The sequence below is a fragment of the Anabrus simplex genome, chromosome 2 (genome assembly GCF_040414725.1).
Source record: "Anabrus simplex isolate iqAnaSimp1 chromosome 2, ASM4041472v1, whole genome shotgun sequence".
NCBI lineage: Eukaryota > Metazoa > Arthropoda > Insecta > Orthoptera > Tettigoniidae > Anabrus > Anabrus simplex.
This window is the reverse complement of record NC_090266.1, coordinates 869127447-869148907: the sequence shown is the minus strand read 5'-3', so window position 1 is coordinate 869148907 and position 21461 is coordinate 869127447. Positions and strand designations below refer to the sequence as shown.

The 21461-nt window shown below is 38.9% G+C and overlaps 1 protein-coding gene across 10 annotated transcripts in view; it reads left to right on the top strand.

Moving 5' to 3' along the window:
* Nucleotides 1-21461, top strand: part of LOC136864525 (CAP-Gly domain-containing linker protein 1) — a 958550-nt gene that overhangs the window by 897995 nt on the left and 39094 nt on the right. For all 10 annotated transcript variants that reach the window (XM_067141621.2, XM_067141618.2, XM_067141619.2 and 7 more), the window contains one exon: nt 15818-15999. In XM_067141621.2, coding sequence (XP_066997722.2) covers nt 15818-15999 — 182 coding nt within the window. The remainder of the gene's footprint in view (nt 1-15817; nt 16000-21461) is intronic.

Sequence of the window (21461 nt, the reverse complement as noted above, 5' to 3'; positions counted from 1 at the left end):
ATTCGGGAGGTAGTGGGTTCGAACCCCACCTGTCGGCAGCCCTGAAGATGGTTTTCCATGGTTTCCCATTTTCACACCAGGCAAATGCTGGGGCTGTACCTTGATAAAGGCCACAGCCCCTTCTTTCCCAGTCCTAGCCCTTTCCTCTCCCATCGTCGCCATAAGACCTATCTGTGTTGGTGCGGCGTAAAGCCAATAGCAAAAAAAAAGTTCTTGGTCACTGCCGTAGATGGCCATAGTGGAGAAGGTGCACAGTTTAAATAGCTGGGGAAGGTGTACCCCTGGTACAATTATTATTATTTTTATTATTATTATTATTATTATTATTATTATTATTATTATTATTATTATTATTATCGAGACCTTCCTGGACAATAATAAATAATCTTAGGAAGGGAGTTGAAAAGGAAATGAATAGTGTTTCGGGTAAATCAGGTGAACTCATAATAGATCCCAGGTAATCACTGGTCAGATGTCCAGCTCCATGGCTTAATGGTTAGCATTCTGGCCTTTGGTCCAGAGGGTGCCAGGTTTGATTGCCGGCTGTGTCGGGGATTTTAACCTCCATTGATTAATTCCAAAGGCTCGGGGGCTGGGTGTTAGTGCTGTCCCCAACATCCCTGCAACGCACTCACCACACACAACACTATTCTCCACCACAATAACGCGCAGTTACCTACACATGGCAGATGCCGCCCACCCTCATCGGAGGGTCTGCCTTACAAGGGCTGCACCTGGCTAGAAATAGCCACACAAAATTAATTAATTAATTAATTACTAGACAGATGGAAGGAATATTTGAAAATCTTCTCAACTGAGCTCAAGGGAGGAAGACAATGATGTTGGATAAATTACATTTTATGAAGTGGGAAACATGGTAAATTAACTCCATTCTCATCAAGCAGCAAGAATAGATGAACTTAGATCTGTAATGGAGACATATATTGCGAAGGCAGGGATGAAATGGCTTCAGAGATTATTAAGAGTAGAATGGAGTGTTAGTAAGATACCTTCTGATTGGACAAAAGCAGTAATTGCACCTATCTATAAGCAAGGAAATAGGAAGGATTGCAACAACTATCAAGGTATCTCATTGATCAGTATACTAGGCAAGGTGCTCACTGGCATCTTGGAAGGGAGGGTGTGATCAGTTGTTGAGAGGATGTTGGATGAAAACCAGTGTGGTTTCAGACCACGGATGGGCTGTCAGGATCAGATTTTCAGTGTGCGCCAGGTAACTGAAAAATGCTACGAGAGGAATAGGCAGTTATGTTTATGTTTATGTTTGTTTCATAGATCTAGAGAAGGCTTATGACAGAGTACCAAGGTTGGGATAAAAGTTCACTGTATGGGAGGACTGTGGGGATTTGAGGGTAGATTATTAAAAGCAATGAAATGCATTTATGTTGACATTTGGGCTGCAGTGAGAATAGTCAATAGAATGAGTTCTTAGTTCAAGGTACTGTAACTACTCCTACCACTACTCTTTCACCTTAATCTCCTTCACACAATATACATTAAATTTGTTGAGTGCCAGTTGCTGTAATAAGCAACAAAATTTGTAGAGCATGCCTCTTATCTCACTTATTCTCAAGGCGTGAGGTGATAAACTCACACATCTGGCAATATATAGGAATATGGATCAGGACAATAGTAGATTACAGTTGCATTTCCAAAATTGAGGATTGTATTTGGAAATAGAATAACTTATTATTATTAAAAGAAAACTGAATTTATGACTATACTTTACGCCACAATGAACTAGCATTGTGGTATAAGATGCATATACATTAGATTCAATTCTTGAACACATAAAAATATACCCTGTGAGATTTGCTGTTACAGAAGCAGAAAATTTAATCTAAAAAAGAAAACTATTGGCATGAACTTCAGTGAAATATGATATCACCGCTGATTACATTCATCTTCATGTTATTAATGCATAACATGTCGGATGCTGTAATTATCTGATGGCTGCACACACCACTGTTGAACTTGAAATTCCTGGAAAATCCACTGAGTTGAAGTCAGAAGCAGTCTGCTGTAATCTTATCTTCTTATGTAACATGGAGTTGACCTACATTTCCTTTCCGAGTGTTGTGACCTCCAATGTGGTTACGTCCACTCAGTATTTATAACTAGAAATAGGAAAACTTTATTGAAACACCTGTAATATCCAGGCATACAATCTAGTTTCACACGTCCTGATAGCTATATAGCGACTGTTGAAATAATTACAACAGTTCTATGCGGTATAAGATGCATCTACATTAGATTCAATTCTCGAGCACAGTCCGCGAATTTCATAGTAGAATTCAATAAAGAATTCAAAGTACCATGACGACAATTAACTGCATATATTGGTAAAATATATATATATATCTCCTATACTTCTGCAAACCACGGCACTAAATCTCTGATGAATTTACTTAAATAAACTTACATTGTGAAGTCCCTCCTCACAAGTAAATGATGTTTCACTATCAGCCCAGTACCAGTCTCTACTCAGGTCAAACCACCACTCGTAGACATCTTTGACAATTCTAAGACCTCTTCAAACACCTCTTAGAACACTTAGACTACTTCTTAGCACTGACCACCACCCTTAGACGGGCCAACTATTCTTACCTCTACTTTTATAAACTCGTAATGATCACTCATCTCCCTACTATCTCATCATCCCTTCCACATACACACACGGTAGGTAGCGAATACAGACACTCAGTCGAAATCACATGACCATGCACTGATGTCATCAGTCATATGTCTTAAAGCTTGACCACGCTTACAAACGATGACTATATAGCATGTGTCAGCGGAAAATTTACTTGCCTCATACAGTCTCGGTTAAACTTAGCCTTGATCGCAAAATAATATGCCAGCTCATCTGGCCACAGTTACAAGTTACAGTATGACTCGCTTATTAATATACAGAATAATTACAAAACAATTCCCCTATCCAATGATTAAATAATATAATATGCATGATACCTAATTATTACAGTCTAAATGATGAAAAACAGAATATAAAATCTAATGAATCGGGTCAATTAATGATAATAATAATAAATGATGAATGAAATCTATAACCCTGTTGTACAGTTACAGTACTTACAGGTGTTAGATAAGGCTGTAATCTTTCACCTTTGTTGTTCATTGTTTGCATGGATCATCTGCTGAAAGTTATTAAGTGGCAGTGTGGGATTCTGTTAGTTGAAAATGTAGTAAGCATTCTGGCCTATGCTGATGACTCAGTCATAATGGCAGGTTGTCCGAAAGCCTGCAGTCTAATATCTTGGCACTTGAAAATATGTGCAATGAGTATGGTATGAAAATTAGCATTTGCAAGACAAAAGTGATGTCAATAGGTAAGAAATCCAAGAGAATAATGAATGTCAGATTGGGGGTACAAAGCTGGAACAGGTAGATAATTTCAAGGATTTAGGATGTGTGTTCCCCAAGGATGGTAGTATAGTAAACGAGATTGAATCAAGGTGCAGTAAAGCTATTGCAGTGAGCTTGCAGTTGCAATCAACAGTATTCTATAAGAAGGAAGTCAGCACACAGACAAGGCTATCTTTATCTGTTTTCAGACCAACTTTGCTATACGAGAGTGAAAGCTGGGTGCACTCAGAATATCATATTCATAAGTTAGAAGTAACAGACATGAAAGTAGTGAGAATGATTGCTGATACAAACAGGTGGAAACAATGACAGGAGGGTACTTGAAATGAGGAGGTAAAGGGTAAGTTAGTAATGTACTCAATTGATGAAGCTGTACCCATAAACCTGCTTCAGTGTTGAGGTCATGTGAGGTGAATGGAGAAGGATAGGTTACCTAGGAGAATAATGGACTCTGTTATGGAGGGTAAGAGAAGTACAGGTGTATTCAAACCTCACTGTTGGCAGCCATGATGATGGTTTTCTGTGGTTTCCCATTTTCTTACCAGGCAAATCCTGGGGTCATACCTGAAGGCCTTCCCACTCCTAGGCCTTTTCTACCCCATCACTGCCTTAAGACCTATCTGTGTTGGTGTGACTTAAAGCAAAATTGTAAAATATAAAAAAGAAGAAGAAGAGAGAAGTAGATGGAGACCAAAACAATTATGGTTAGACTCAGTTTCTAATGATTTAAAAATAAGAAGTATAGAACTAAATGAAGCCACAGAACTAGTTACAAATAGAGGACTTTGGCGGCAGTTAGCAAATTCACGGATGCTTGCAGACTGAACAATGAAAGGCATAACAATCTATAATAAAGATATATGTATAATGTTATTATCCTCCTCCTCCTCATCATCATCATCATCATCATCACCACCACCACCATCTTAAAGGAAGAAGCAAACAACATTTACAGGAGATGTAGGGAAACAGCTGAGATGGTGGAGCATTTCTGGGTGCATATAAGACCATGGAAGATATATGTTCATTGGAATGATGAGGTAGCAAAAATTGTGCACCAAGAGCTTGGAATCAAATTTGGGACTTATGGATGAGAAAATCCAATATTATGATTACGGACCATCTGATGTTCTCGAAAACAAAGGGTTCAAGCTGTACTGGAACTGATCTCTGTAGACAGACAGTAGAGGTTGGGAGAACTTGACAACAGTCAATCTCCTGTCAGTGAACCTCCATGGTGAGTGAAATGTTAATAATAGTAGTAATGTTTGCAGACGATGTGGCAATATGGGATGAAACAGAGGAGGGAGTACAAAATAATCTGAATGCATGGTGTAAGAAGTTTGATGATTATGGAATGAAATTGAACCCATCAAAAACAGTAGCATTAAAAATCAGCAGACATTATACAGAATGCAACATAAAAATACAGGACCACCAAGTTGAAGTAGTACACCAGTTCAGTTATTTAGGAAGCGTAATCGCTAGTAATAACAGAGCTGAGATAGAAATAACAAACAGAGTAACCAAAGGCTCTAACTTTTACAGCATCGTTAGACACCTACTATGGGATCAGAAAGTCCCACGAAGAACAAAAATGACCCTGTACAAGTCATATTTCATTCCTATCCTTACATATTCTCTGGAAACCTGCACACTAACATCAAAGGATAATAGTAGGATTCAAGCCTGTGAAATGAAATTTCTTAGAACTGCCCTCCAAAAGACCTGACTTGATCATGTGAAAAATTATGAGATCCGATCTAACCTAGGTCTAAATGAATCGATGGAGGAAAGACTTAGGTCATCTAGACTTAAATGGTTTGGGCCTGTTAAACGAATGAATAGCACAAGGTTACCATGTGCTTATTTGGAAAAGAGAATAACAGGTAGAAGACCAGCTGGAAGACCAAGAAGAAGATGGATGGACCAACTGAGGGAAGACGTGGAGAGAAGAGGATGGAATTGGGAATCTGTCTTGGACAACGAAATGTTTTTGAATAGGCAACTTTGGAAGACGCTCGTTTTCAAACACCCTACCCGGCTCGCTGAAAGGGCAAACCGATGAATAATAATAATAATAATAATAATAATAATAATAATAATGATTTCTATGTCCATTTAACTACTTGTAAAGTTCATGCAGACACCAAGGTGCTGGAATTTTGTCCTGCAGGTATTTTTTACAAGCTAGTAAATTCACCAACATGAAGCTGTCATATCTGAGCACCTTCAAATACCACTAGACTGATCCACTCAGCCCAGGAATAATAATAATAATAATAATAATAATAATAATAATAATAATAATAATAATAATAATGTTATTGGTTTTGCATCCCACTAACTACTTTTTATGATTTTCAGGGGCACTGAGATGCCAGAATATTATCGTGCCAGAGTTGTTTTACATGCCAGTAAATCTACTGACATGAGGCTAATGTATTACACCACCTTCAAATACTACCAGTCTGAGATGGGAACATACTTGCAACTTGAGCTCAAAAGGCTCAGAATCAATCAATCAATCAATCAATCAATCAGTCAATCAATCAATCACCCCTGATCTGCTTTTAGGGCAGTCACCCAGGTGGCAGATTCCCTACCTGCTGTTTATATAGTCTTTTCTTAAATAATTGCAATGAATTTGGGAATTTATTGAACATCTCCTTTGGTAAGTTATTCCAATCCCTAACTCCTTTTCCTATAAACAAATATTTGTCCCAATTTGTCTTCTTGAATTCCAACATTATCTTCTTATTGTGATCTTTCCTACTTTTAAAAACACCACTCAAACTTATTCGTCTACTAATGTCATTCCACACCATCTCTCCACTGACAACTCTGAACATACCATTTAGTCGAACAGCTCCTCTCTTTTCTCCCAAATCTTCCCAGCCCAAACTTTGCAACATTTTTGTAACGTTACTCTTTTTTTTTTTTGGAAATCACCCAATACAAATCGAGCTGCTTTTCTTTGGATTTTTTCTAGTTTTTGAATCAAATAATCCTGGCGATGGTCCCATACATGGGAACCATACACTATTTGGGGTCTTACCAGAGACATTTGTACCCTCTCCTTTACATCCTTACTGCTGTAACTGTACTGAGTCTTAACCCCATGTGAACAAGTCAATTTTGTAATTATGGCATTATTTATGACCACATTATAGGTTACGTACTTATTAATGTATTATAAGTATTATTTATTTCATTATAAGAACACAGTGTTAAATTGGTGACATTTTGTGGCAACCAGAAGTTGGGAATCTTTATTAGGCAAGGGAGCTAAATATAAAGAAAGTTAGGTAAGAGGTTTTGTCCAACATGACACAGATCTCCCTACAGTTCTCAGGGCGTCAGTACACCAATGTTTAGCATCAGTATTTTGAAAACGGCATGCTACATATGATGTGAATGCAATATAGTGATAAGCTCGCATGGAGAAAATTGCAAGGGTAGGAGATGATGGCTGGTGGGAGAACCATGAGAATGAAAAATGTTTTAAATGGCTGGTTCGCCGGGAGTGCTGTCTTCTGGACTGGGACATCTGATTGACTATGGTGTTACTGCGACATCTGCTGAATTGTGCTGTGAAGTGCTAAGCTAATTAACGTCATACTGGAATTGTGTATTTGCCGTGGTCTCCAACCATGAACTTGAATTCAAGTGAGTGTTTGCTGCATTGTTGTCAAATGTGGCAAGGCATGAGGATATCTAACCTCAGCTGGAGTATGTAAGAGCACACTCATTACTTTGGGGAAATGTTGTGAGCTTCAGGCACCCAGAGAAGTGCGAATTCAACATGTTAGGAGGGTTGATATGTACAGATGTTCCACCAAATGGTCATGGTTGTATATAGGTGTGAGTTCATATAAACATTGGAAGATTAAGGTTATCAATGCTTTTTGCATCATTTTCATGCCAGGGTTTTATTCCTGTGTGCTGTAGCAGGTTATGTTAAAAGGTTGGTTGTTGTCACCGTCATCGTCGTTTTTGTTGTTGTTGTTGAATACCCAGATAATAAGAAAAGAAAGACAATAAAATTTTCAGTAGATAGTGACGACAGTTTTTAAACTTTGCTTCATGCTCTGTCCAGCCATTCAGCCCTCATGATTCTTTCCCTCTTTGGACCGTGGAAAACACTGTAACAATAAGCATTGTTTATTTTATTGTAAGAACACAGTATGTTTTTATTAAGTATAATTAATTATAAGCATTATTTATTTCATTGTAGGAAGAGCATTTCAAAGTGGCAACATTCTGTGGCACCAAATGTTGGGAAACTTTATTAGGTAAGAGAACTAAATATAAAGAAAGCTGGGTAGGAGGTTGTTTTATCCAAAATGATGCTGATCTCCCAACAGTTTTCAGTGCAAAATTATGCCAATATTTAGAGACAATGTTTTGAAAAAGGCATGCCTCATGTGACATGAATGCAACTCATTATTTTGGGGATAAGTTGTGAGCTTTGAGCTACCTGTAGAAGTGTGAATTCAACACATTAGGAGGATTAGTACGTACAGTTGTTCCACCAAGTGGTCGTGGAGAAAAATGCAAGGGTAGGAGGTGACAGCTGGTGGGAGAACCATGTAACTGAAAAAATGTATTTAATGACTGGTTCGGGACATATAATTGACTTTGGTGTTACTGTGACATCTACTGAATTGTGCTGTGAAGTGCTAAGGTAGTTAACTTCATACCATGAACTTAAATTCAAGAATTTTTTTAAACTGCTCTTTGTTCGGGGCGTCAACCTAGAAAGATCTTTTGCCCCTACTGGCACTCTATGCGAGGAACCTGCTTGTATTTTGTAAATGGCAGAAGTGTAAAGTGTTGAATGTGAGGAATATAAAGTTAAGGATGACACAAACGCCCAGTCCCCAGGCCAGGGATATTAATCATTTACAATTTAAAACCCCTGACCCGGCCGGGAATCGAACCCGGGGCCACCGGGTGACAGGCGGACGTGTTGTCCCCTACACCGTGGGGCCGGACTAAATTCAAGATAGTGTTTGCTATGTTAACGTCAAATGTGGCAAGGCATGAGGGTATCTAACCTCAGCTTTGAATGGAGTATGTAACAGCGCATTCATTACTTTGGGGATAAGTTGCAAGCTTCAGGCTACCCAGAGAAGTATGAATTATGATATGTACAGTTGTTCCACCAAATGGTCATGGTTGTATATAGGTATGAGTTCATATAAACATTGGAAGATTAAGCTTATCATATGCTTTGTGCATTATTTTCATGGCAGTGTTTTATTCCTGTGTGCTGTAGCTGGTTATGTGGCAGAGGTTAGTGAGCCAGCATTTCTCACTAGCCAAGTTGTGTACATATTAGTGCTAAGAAGAAGGTGCCTTATTTTGTAAAATACTTACAGTGTAATTTAGCATGTGTTCTGTGAGAAGCAAGGGACAGAGACAATCCGAATGTGATACTTTCTTAGCAAGGTCATCACTCCAGCTAGTTTAATTTTAGTGATTATTTGTTTAAATTCAGTGGTTATTTGTATAGTGATGGAAGAGTTTGTGTTTCAAATAATGTTGTCTTATGTTATGAATGTGGATGGAGAATCTATGATGTTCATTTTATCGTGTAGGTAGATGTTGTTGTAAAGTTCCATACACATGTGGTTGATTTTGAGAGTATATCTATACATTTAATTCTGTGCGTGTCATTTGAGGAGAGAGTATAACTTAGCCAATATATCCTTATACCATTTCAGTTCAACAGATCATCAGGTTATGTCAGCAAGTCAGAATATTGTCAGCCTATGACTCACCTTGTTAGATATATTAGTCTCGTGCTACATTTATTTTGTGTATTATCAAATATGCTGGCACCCAATCAGTTATTTTGAACTGTATCCTGTATTATTGTGTTAATCAGATAGAATCAGATAGAATCCTATAGATGCCACTTAGCTGTTATGGCTACTTAAGATTCATGTTCATAATAATAATAATAATAATAATAATAATAATAATAATAATAATAATAATGAATTTGTGAAAGTTACCCTAGAGTGTTTTTGCATTAAAAGTGTGAGGAATGTTATGAGTTTATTAATTGTAGTACTAAAATAATGTTATTGGCTTTACGTCCCACTAACTACTTTTACAGTTTTTGGAGATGACAAGGTGCCAGAATTTAGTCCCGTAGGAGTTCTTTTACATGCCAGTAAATCTACAGACACAAGGCTGACGTATTTGAACACCTTAAAATACCACCAGACTGAGCCAGATTCGAACCTGCCAAGTTGGGTTCAGAAGGCCAGCGCCTCAACAGTCTCAGCCACTCAGCTCGGCTATTAATTGTAGTATGATTGTGACCACGTTGTGGGAAGTTTTTTAGAAGTACTAGTGCACTACAATCCCTGAATACCCTCATAACCATGTGTAGAGATCTGTACCCTGTTATTTACAATCTTGTTTATGTGATTACACTATTGAAGATCTTCCCTTATACTGTATTAACACCTAGGTACTTACAGTGATCCCCATAAGGAACTTCCAGCCCATCAATGCAGTAATTTAAACTGAGAGGACTTTTACCCACAATCTGACATTTAACCCCATTTATCATCATACCATCATCTGCTGTCCATTTCACAGCATTTTCGATGCCTTTTTGCAGTGATCAAAATATTGTAACTTATTTATTACTCTATGCAGCATAATATCATCAGCAAAAAGCCTTATCTCTCATTCCAGTTCCTTGCTCATATTATTTATATACATATAAGAAAACGTAAAGGTCCAATAATACTGCCTTGAGGAATTCTTGTCTTAATGATTACAGGAGCAGATAAAGCTTCACCTATTCTAATTCTCTGAGTTCTGTTTTCTAGAAATAGCCCCCCCATCCAGTCACTCTTTTGTCTACTCCAATTGCACTCATTTTTGCCATTAGTCTCCAATGATCTACCATATCAAACACCAGAGATAGGTCAGTCATGATACTGTCCACTTTACCTTCTGAATCTAAGGTATCTGCTGTATGTCTTTCTGAATCCTACAAGTTGAGCATCAGTAGAATAACCTCTCCTAATCCCGAACTAACTTTTATCAAACAAGTTAATAATTTTGCAAACAAGTCTGATATAATCAGAGAGAATGTTTTCCCAAAGCTTACATGCAACACATGTCAAACTGACTGGCCTGTAATTTTCAGCCTTATGTCTATCACCCTTTCCCTTATGCACAGAGGCTACTATAGCAAGTCTTCATTCATTTGGTATAGCTCCTTCATGCAAACAGTAGTCAAACAAATACTTCAGATATGGTTCCATATCCCAAACCATTGTCTTCAGTATATCCCAAAAAATCTTATCACCGTGCGAGTTGGCCGTGCGCGTAGAGGCGCGCGGCTGTGAGCTTTTATCCGGGAGATAGTAGGTTCGAATCCCACTATCGGCAGCCCTGAAGATGGTTTTCCGTGGTTTCCCATTTTCACACCAGGCAAATGCTGGGGCTGCACCTTAATTAAGGCCACGGCCGCTTCCTTCCAACTCCTAGGCCTTTCCTATCCCATCGTCACCATAAGACCTATCTGTGTCGGTGCGACGTAAAGCCCGTAGCAAAAAAAAAAAAAAAGATCTTATCACCGAGCTCGATAGCTGCACTTTACAATGGCGATAGCTGCAGTTGCTTAAGTGCGGCCAATATCCAGTATTCGCGAGATAGTGGGTTCGAATCCCACTGTCGGCAGTCTTGAAGATGGTTTTCAGTGGTTTCCCATTTTCACACCAGGCAATTGCTGGGCTGTACCTTAATTAAGGCCACGGCTGCTTCCTTCCCACTTCTAGCCCTTTCCTGTCCCATCGTCGCCATAAGACCTATCTGTGTCGGTGCAACGTAAAGCCAATAGCAAAAAAGAAAATCTTATCAATTCCAGCTGCTTTTCTAGTTTTCAACTTTTGGATCTTATTGTAAATTTCTTTGTTATCGTAGGTAAATTTCAATTCTTCGTTAGTATTAATCACCTCTTCTGTATGAACATTATCCTTGTAACCAACAATCTTTTCATACTGCTGGCTGAATACTTCTGCCTTCTGTAGATCCTCATATACACACTCCTCTTGTTTATTAATGATTCCTAGAATGTCTTCTTGGAACCTGTTTCTGCCTTAAAGTACCCATACACACCCTTCCATTTTTCATTAAAATTTGTATGAAAGCCAATTATGCTTGCCATCATGTTATCCTTAGCTGACTTCTCCACTAGATTCAGTTTCCTAGTGACTTCCTTCAATTTCTCCTTATTCCCACCACCACTTCCAACTCTATATCTCTCTAATCTGCACATCTTTCTTAGTCTCTTTACTTCTTTGTTATAATATAGCTGGTCTTTACCGTTCCTTTCCACCTTTAAAGGTACATACCTGTTTTCACATTCCTCAACAATTGCTTTAAACCCATCCCACAGTCTTTTTACATTTTAATTTACTGTTTTCTGCCAATCATAATTAACTTTTAAAAACTCCCTCATACCTGTCTTATCAGCCATATGGTACTGCCAAATTGTCCTACTTTTACAACCTTCCTTTCTATCACATTCATTTTTAACTACAACAAAAACAGCTTCATGTTCACTTATATCATCTATTACTTCAGTTTCTCTATAGAGCTCATCTGATTTTACCAGCACCACATCTAGAAAATTTTTCCCTCTAGTTGGCTCCATCACTTTGTTATTCAGCTGTCCTTCCCAGATTAAGCTATTTCCTATTTGTTGGTCATGCTTTCTGTCATTCGCATTACCTTCCCAATTGCTAGTTGGTAACTACAATCACGTCCCTTTCTGTATAGTTTCCCGCATTGCTGATTATCTTATCAAATAATTCCAAAACAGCACCTGCACCACCCTTTCCAGGTCTGTATGCTCCAAAAACATCAAGTTGCCTATGATCTTTAGAAATGAGCCTTACACCAAGAATTTAATGTTTGTCATATTTAACTTTTTCATAGCTTACAAATTCTTCTTTCACCAGAATGAACACTCCCCCTCCTACCACTCCTGTCCTGTCTCTACGATAAACACTCCAGTTCCATGAGAAAATTCCTGCATCCATTATATCATTTCTCAGCCATGATGAGGTACAAACAAGCTCAAGGGCAAAAATGAAAACACAAAATGGCAGCCTCCACGTCTTTATACATTGCTGTCTTATAGATTGGCTTTCTCCTCATTAATTCCAGTTCTTTTAGGTCTTTTACCAGCTGTATTCATTTTTCTTCTTTGTCTCCTATATTTTCGATTTTCCTGTATTTATCTGGCCTCCTTCTTATTCTACACTGCCCATAACAAGACCGAAGATCTGTCAAAAAATTACTTTCAATGAAAGTTGACGTATCTCCCTCCCCACCCCTCCCTCCCAATGAAGCAAAGAAGTAGAAAGGAGTTTGTTGGGAAAAAATGAATATACAAGGATGAAGAGAGAGCCTGCGTATTTGAAGATATCAATGTACTGTATGAAGATGTGGTTATTATCCTGATCCTTCTGTATTTTCATATTTCTTTTTCTGTTGGTCCCTCTTTCAGTGCTAATTTGTTATTGTATTATCCTATTATCTGTTCCAACTCTTTCTCTCTCTGCCACGAACCTACTACGCTGGCATAGCAGGGCGAGAGGTGATACTCCCACATGCCGCGTTCCAGGTGGCGGATAGGGGGTTCCTAACCAGCTTGCCGGCAGACTTGAGGGAAATAAAATACCTCTCGCGGACCAAACACACAACCCCCTGTGGGAGGGGGACGCAGACGAAGAATACATCCATGGTATCCCCTGCCTGTCGTAAGAGGCGGCTAAAAGGAGCAACCAAGAAATGATTGAATTAGGACCATGAAACTACTTGTTATTAGTACCACTACACAGGGAACACCATGGGTCGCTTTTACTTGCGCATAGTACTACTATGTTAGGTACCAAATAGGTTGGTGATTAGTAGCAAAAGAGTATGGTGCCAGTTTTTACAGTACCTGTGATTAGTACCACTCGATGAGCGACACCATGGTTCAGGCTTGCCTATGATTAGTACCCACTATATGAGGAACACCACAGGATAGCGCGAGTCCCTGTGGTTAGTACACTTACGTGATGAACACAATAGGTTTACGTTGCCTGTAAATGGCGCCGCAATGTGCGAAACACTATAGGTCTGTATTACATGTGTGAATTTCATTACCTGTGAGTAGTACCATACTGTGTGGAATACCACAAGTATTTTGATTAGTACCGCAACATTACAAATACCCTGGTTCTACTTTCATAGCGATAAGTACCAGTATGAGGGTTCCGATGACTTGGATTTTGGACGCCTTTAGTTTAAAAGCGTCATCAGTTCAGTATTATGCTGTAGACACAGTCCATTGGTCAGTAATACTATTATTTCACATCAGTTTCTGTGAATGCGAGACATTGCCTGCCGGATCCACTGATTGTTTTAAATTCATATCCATCCATTCATTCTTCATCCTCACGTTTTCGGTTCTGGTCAGTGGAGGATTTTGGAGTTTTAATTTGTCATTCCATTATGTCTTACTTCATACCATTAGGGGCTGATGACCTAGATGTTAGGCCCCTTTAAACAACAAGCATCATCATCATCATCATCATCATCATATATCTCTCTCTGTCTGTCCATCCCTCCAAAAGTGTACAGTGGCATCATGCACCAAGTTGTCATACAACTTGTTTCCAGTCATCCTTGTCTTGGGCAAGATTGATGGACTTATATATGTTCTGTCCAATCATGCTCTTGACTTGGTCCACCCATCAAGGTGGTGCTTGTCCTCTTGGTCAATGACCATCAATTCTTCCCTCTATAACAAGTTTTTCCAATGTCTCTGGTTATTTTGGCTATGTGGTCTGCCTATCTGTGGTACTGCTTACTCACACTAGTCAATAGTCTCATCTTCATGTTAAGCTGTATCAGTATTGATTCATTGGTGTGATTCGCTGCCCAGGGTAATCAAAGCAACTGTCCATAGCACCACATTTCAGTGGAGTCAATGCGCTAGCAGTTGGCCTTTTTGACGGTCCCTGTTTCAGCATCATAGGTGACAATAAAGAAGATGACTGTTCAGGGAAGTCTGATTTTGATGTTAATGATAATGGCAGTGTCTTTCCATATGCAGGGTAGTTTCTCATTGAGCTCCCTTCTATCACAATATGTCTGTGGATTTCACTTTCACAATCTCCTGTGTTGGTAATGATGTAATGATTGATTCTAGGTATCCAAACTGCTGACATCATATCCAGCCACTTTAATAATGTCAGGGTTCTTGTTGTTCTTGGTGCAGTGAACGCTCATGACTTTGGTTTTTGAATCATTTATTTCCAGGTCATATGTCCTACTCTGGACATCTCATCTTGCCTTAATAGTTGTCGATTCCACCTGATCTTTGGCAGTAATTATAATGAATATAAGGGTATCATCCTTATAACAAAGGTTGTTGGTTTTCTTTCCACCAGTTGATATTCCTCCATCCCAGTCATCAATCTGTTTGTGTGTTCATTTACCAGGAACAAAACCAGTCAATTTGTCTGGTATATGAGACAGAAGGAAGATTTTCAGCCTTTGATTGAGTGTGGTAAGCATGACATTGCTGGCGTGGAGAATGAGGGCTGTTGTGCTGTAATCTCCGCATTCAAACGATGAGCCTTTTTTGTACAATGATGTGAAGATCACCAACACTGGTCAGGCCAGTGACCAGTCATCCAGATCAGAGGTGCTTTATGGAGCACCAGGCTCTGCAGGACAACTGCATTTATTCCATCAGAGCCTGGTACTTTATGGTCCTCTAGCTTTTTCACTTTTCACTTCCTCACGAAGTATGACTGGTTCTAGGTTAACCAGAGTTGGGTCTCTTGCTGTTTTCAGTTCTGTTGCAACATGAAACAACCTGCAGCAATATTCCCTCTATGCTGTGGCAATATCTTTCACATCCGGTAGACAGTAGGTTCGAATCCCACTGTCGGCAGCCCTGAAGATGGTTTTCCGTGGTTTCCCATTTTCCCACCAGGCAAATGCTGGGGCTGTACCTTAATTAAGGCCATGGCTGCTTCCTTCCCATTCCTGGGCCTTTCCTATCCCATCGCCATCATAAGACCTATCTGTATTGGTGAGACGTAAAGCAAATTAGCAAAAAAAGAAAAATCTTTCACATCCATGCTAACATTGTGTCTCATATGTGACTTGATTTGTCACTTGTTTGTTCCTTTCCATTACTTAAAAGAGCATTGAAATGATCTGTGATCACATTCCTCATTATTCACACAGAAAATGTGCTTCATAAGCTTTACCTTCCTTTATCAGTTTCTATAAAGTGTATTTTCATAACATTTCAAATTCTGTAGTGTTTATGTATTGTGTTTCCTAATTCACTCCTTTTACTTTTTTACAGCGAAGGTATTGTTGATCGTGTGGTGCCTCCACGAATGTACTGTGATATCTGTGATGTATTTGATGCCCACGAAACAGAAGACTGTCCTCGGCAATCTATGGAGAGCCCTCCTCCACATCCAAAACACAAACCTGGAACTCGTACGCAGATTGCAGAACGCCCGTATTGTGAGTTGTGTGAAGGTGAGTTGCCATGTGATGCTATTAACAGGGAAGTTATACAAATAAATAACGTTATTGGCTTTATGTCTCACTAACTGCTTTTTGCGGTTTTTGGAGATGCTGAGGTGCCAGAATTTAGTCCCTCAGGACTTCTTTTACATGCCAATAAATCTACCAACGTGAGGCTGACATATTTGAGCATTTTTAAATACTACCAGGCTGAGCCATGTCCAGAAACTACAAGTTTTCAGGAGAATCAAAAAACAAAATGTTATTAAAAATAGTCATGTAATCCAGAATCTTTAAACTTTTATTTTTCATCCATTCAATCAACATTCCAGGGACAGTTTAATTTTGTAAGTCTTGTCTCTGACTGACAGTTGGTATGCAAGGTAAGTAGATTTGTGATGTTTTTGAAAACAGGTATTATTTTGAATGAGACTATGTTTTACTCTGGTTAATGAACTTTTATTGGAAGATTATACTTTATTATAAATATAGGAGTGTATATAAAACATTCGCAATACTGTTAGGAACAAATAAACCATGAATAGTTCTGAATGTACACTCTGTATTCTTCACACAGCATTTCTTACTCTGTTTTGCACTGATTTTTCATAACATCACATCAGTCTCTACTTTTGAGATGGGTGATCAGATCTAACACATGAGTTTATAAAGTTCACTGCATCCAGTTGCAAGTTCATCATCAAAGGCATCATTATCAAATTTATTTTGCTGAATGTGATTGGTTTGTTGTAACCTGTGCAGTAAGTGATTTGAAATATATGTGGAAACCTGGAAACTAAAATCAAGGATGGTGGCAGTGTTAAATTCACTTGTAAGACCACACAAATAAGCATCCTGGATATTTTTGGGGTTTATTTTATTAAAGCTGGTTAATAGCACCCGCTTTTTTCTTTAGAAACGTTATCGAAGTGTGCACATTTACAGCTTAAAGAAATAAATTGGTACGAATAGTCAAGACAGATTATACATACATTAGTATCAGTTTGGGATGAGGTTAGATGAACATCAGCTAGGCTGAGTGGCTCAGACGGTTATGGTGCTGACCTTCAGACCTGAACTTGGCAGGTTCGATCTTGTCTCAGTCCGGTGGTATTTGAAGGTGCTCGGATACGTCAGCCTTGTGTCGGTAGATTTACTGACACATAAAACGGAACTCCTGCGGGACAACATTCCAGCACCTCGTTGTCTCCGGAAACCAAAAAAAGTAGTTAGTGGGACATAAAGCCAATAACATCATTGGATGAACATCAGTTGCAGACAAGATTACCTTTTTCTCAGTTTGGCCTAAGTAAGTTTAAGGTATTTGTATGACAGAAATTCATTGTAAAATAAAATAAAGATGTTCTGTAAAATATTATAAAGAAATTGTTGAGACCAGCTCCTTAGCTGAATGGTCAGTACCATGGCTTTCAGTCCAGGGAGTCCTGGATACAACTCCCAGCAAGATTGAGGATTTTAACCACGTCTGGTAAATTCCTCTGATTCAAGGACGTGGTATTTGTGATTGTCGCAACACACTTCTTTTCATATTCACACAACACACCACGCTACCAACCGCAAGAAACCCTCAGTTCTGAATACATCCCTTGAAAGAGATTGGCATCAGGAAGAGAGCATCCAGCCGTAAAACATGCCATGTCCACATGTGTGACACAGTTCACAAATGTGACCCCACCAAGGTGTGGTGGGAGAAGTATAAGAAGTAGTTTATAAAGAAACTTGTCATATGCATGGCATCCTACACATAACCTAACTCTTGAAAAACCTTCAATTGTATGTATGTTGGGTATTCAGCCCGAAGGCTGGTCTGATCCTCCACAGTTCCACCAAAGGCTATCATAGACAGCCTAGGAGTCACTGAAGAGGCGTACTAGGGAAATGAGGAGTGAGGTGGTTTCCCGTTGCTTTCCTCACCGTGCCAGAAGTTGCTATTGCATATCAGTCTGCCAAGCCCACTGAAATGCATGCACCAACCGACCCTATGGGTGATATTTTCACACCAATCATAACAGAGACTGGCTGCATAAGGAATGGTATTACTAGCATCGCTCATATCTCGGTCACTTTCATATTGTCAAAGCCAAGAATGAGACTGGGACAGGTGAATGAAAGTAACAAATTGCCCTAGCCCATACCAGAAGACATAGCGCACTGTAAACACTACACTACAGCAAGGGCTCAACCTTCAATTATTATTGTTAATATATTTTAATAATCTTTTGTTAAATGCTAAGTACAACTATACCCTGTAAATTTGTATTGTACATTTTTATAACCTCAAATACATATTGTGAATACGCCTAACCTCAAAATCTGTGTAGTCAAAAACTGTAGAAAACTCTGTAATATTTGTATATTTTTGTATAATCCACTATCATTCTGTTACATATGGAGGTTTCTGGAAACTTACAGTAATGATTTATTACCCGGATACACGTGGAAACATTACAAAATTTGTAGACATGTCCATGTGTGGTTATAAATGGTAATTGAACATTCAAGTTTGATCTGCTCCAATCGAGAGGCCGGTTGATTGGTTGTCCATGTATGTTCAATTGTGCTCAGTTCAGAGTGTTGCAAGAAAATTTCCAGAAGTTGATATTTCTAGACTCTTTGTCAAACAGTATATATGTATCGAGCTGACAGTCAGACAGTGTTAGTCAGAGTTGGGCTCCATTGTAGAGTCAGTCAGTGACAGAGAGACAGTGCAGTAAGAGAATGTAGAGTGTGGGTTACAGTGAGTTGATATCTCTATTTGTCAGAATCGATTTGAGTGAGAGGGTAGTCAGTCTTGCCTTGTGATGGCAAAGTGAATAATCAGTGTGTGGATTGTTGATATCTGTACTTTTCATTATCAATTGTGTGATGGTGAAGTAAATAACCAGTGTGAGAACTTGCGATATCTGTACTTGACAGAACTGATAGTAAATTGCTTCAGTGTGTTTCCTATAATAGTGTAGTGTCGTTTATAATTGTGTGTTGTTAAGGAGTAGCCTTAATGACAATAAAATGGTTTTATGTAAGGAGGTGAACGTATCACATAGAATCACATTGAGAACAATAAACTGTTCAATATATGCATACCTGTAAACACTGCCTAATTTTTAATTTTTTTTTTTTTTTACCATTTGAATTAATGTTCTCTACCTTGTCTTCTTAATAGTTTCATTTTATTCTCTCATTGGCTCTCATTTCATCCCCTATTACCTTTTAATCTCCTGTAGTCATCAACTGCTTCAAAAGTCAGCCAGTTCAGTACACTCAATGCCTTCAGACCAGCAGGTTGACTCCCAGCCCTGTCGAGGATTTGGAACACATCTCATTAATTCCCCTGACTCATGTACTAGTTGTTTGCTTTTATCTCAATATACACTTCTTTATAAACACACAATACACTACACTTACCAACCCCCTCAGAAACACACAATAGTGCATATATTTCTTCACATATGGTTGGCATCAGGGCAGGCATCTGGCTGTAAAGCAGGGCCAAGTGCACATGTGACACAATTCGGGAGAGGGCATCTCGGACATATTCTGAGTCATGGCCTTCCTTGTGCTCAGGCAGCAGGGACTATACAATCCACAAGTGGTCCCTAACCTGTTAGAGGAGATATCCTCACTGGGACTGTGTAAATAGGGTAGCATCCTGCCTCACATAATTTACCAAGCTCAGAACATTTTAAGCAAGCCTCAGACCTATGGGAGTAACGCAGTCCCAGTTCCATTTGACAGGCGAGTGACTCCTTGGAAACAACTTGGTGAATGAAATGGAATTCAATGGGAAGCTATCAATATTAATGTGGCTTATGGAAGAAAGAAAGAAAGTAGAACTGGCAGAGTCAGCAAAGATAATTCGCCTGAATGTGTTAAGGAGTTAGTGATATTTGTATATGGGGAGATAACGAGGAAGAGAGAGGAGATTATAAAGTATTCTTAACAGGTGTTAAAAAAGGGAAGAGCAGAGTGTGGGGTAGGACTGCCCAACAGGAATACTATTTCACGCAACATAGTTTCTGTTAGGCACGTAAATGAGTGAATGACGTGGGCAAATTTAGCTGTTGAAGGAATTAGGATGAGAATTGTTTGAGTCTACTCACCATGTGAGGGTGCAAATAAGGATGAAGTTGACAAGTCTTATGAAGCACTGAGTTGCATTATAGTCAGGGTCAACAGCATTGATAGGATAGTGCTATGGGCGATTTCAGAGTGAGAGTTGGAAATAGAACTGAAGAATATGAAAATGTAATCGGTAAATGTGGGGAAGATATGGAAGCTGATAGGAATGGGAAACGTTTACTGGACTTCTGTGCTAGAATGGGATTAGCAGTTACGAATACATTCTTGAAGCATAAGGCTATTCACTGCTACACATGGGAAACATTCCAGAAATCTTTTAGATAATGATGTTATTGGCTTTATGTCCCACTAACTACTTTTGCGGTTTTCGGAGATCCCGAGGTGCCGGAATGTTGTCCTGTGGAAGTTCTTTCACATGCCAGTAAATCTACCAACATGAGGCTGACGTATTTGAGCACCTTCAAATACCACCGGGCTGAGCCATTATCGAACCTGCCAAATTGGGGTCAGAAGGCCAGTGCCTTAACCGTCTGAGCCACTCACCCCGGCGAAATCTTTTAGGAATGTGCAGGTATTCTGGGGATATTTTTATGATACAGACTGCTATCTGAAGAGTGTTATGCCATAGTGAACTAAGCAACATTTTTTAAAAATTCCAATGAAGCGAGCTATGTGACGGAAGTATATGTTCCTTGTGAGCTGCTATAGCGAGATAAGTCGAATCGATATTGTTTGCAGCTACCACAGAATCACTAACTGCAGTTTGGTAATATTGTGTTTAAGTAAAGTGAACTAAATTGACAGGAATAGTCTTCTCTCAACACTATACTGTTGTGTTTTGGTTGTAGTAGTGACCAAGAGATGGATTTAACGTCATATTCTGACGAAGGCTACTCATCTTCATCAGATGATGGTAAGAAAATTATGAATTCATAAAAAATCACCAGAATTTTCCAAGAAATTAAACCCATTAGAGGTTATGTAAAATATCCTATTTAAAATCAGACAGGGTGAACTATGCAACTTGCACCCTCTTTGCTTTCTCTTAGCATCGATGTGAACTATCTGTCCGTCTAGAAGATTCAGACCCACTCTTCAAATAGTTCTCTGTGGCAGAATATATTGTAATAATGATGTTGATATTAGCTCAACGGCTGCTCTTTTCCTTCCAGATTCTGAGTTCAGTAGTCAGACTAATAATATACCTCCATCAAAGAAGAGTTAGAAAGCCAAGCCAAAGGAATGGAAAAAGAATGTACATAAAAACAAGAGAAATTCAGGAAATTTGTACAAAAATGTTCGCAATGTCCAAATGCCAGGGAAAATGATTTCTGAATATATTACTGCAACTGCTTGTGGAATTGTGCAGAAAA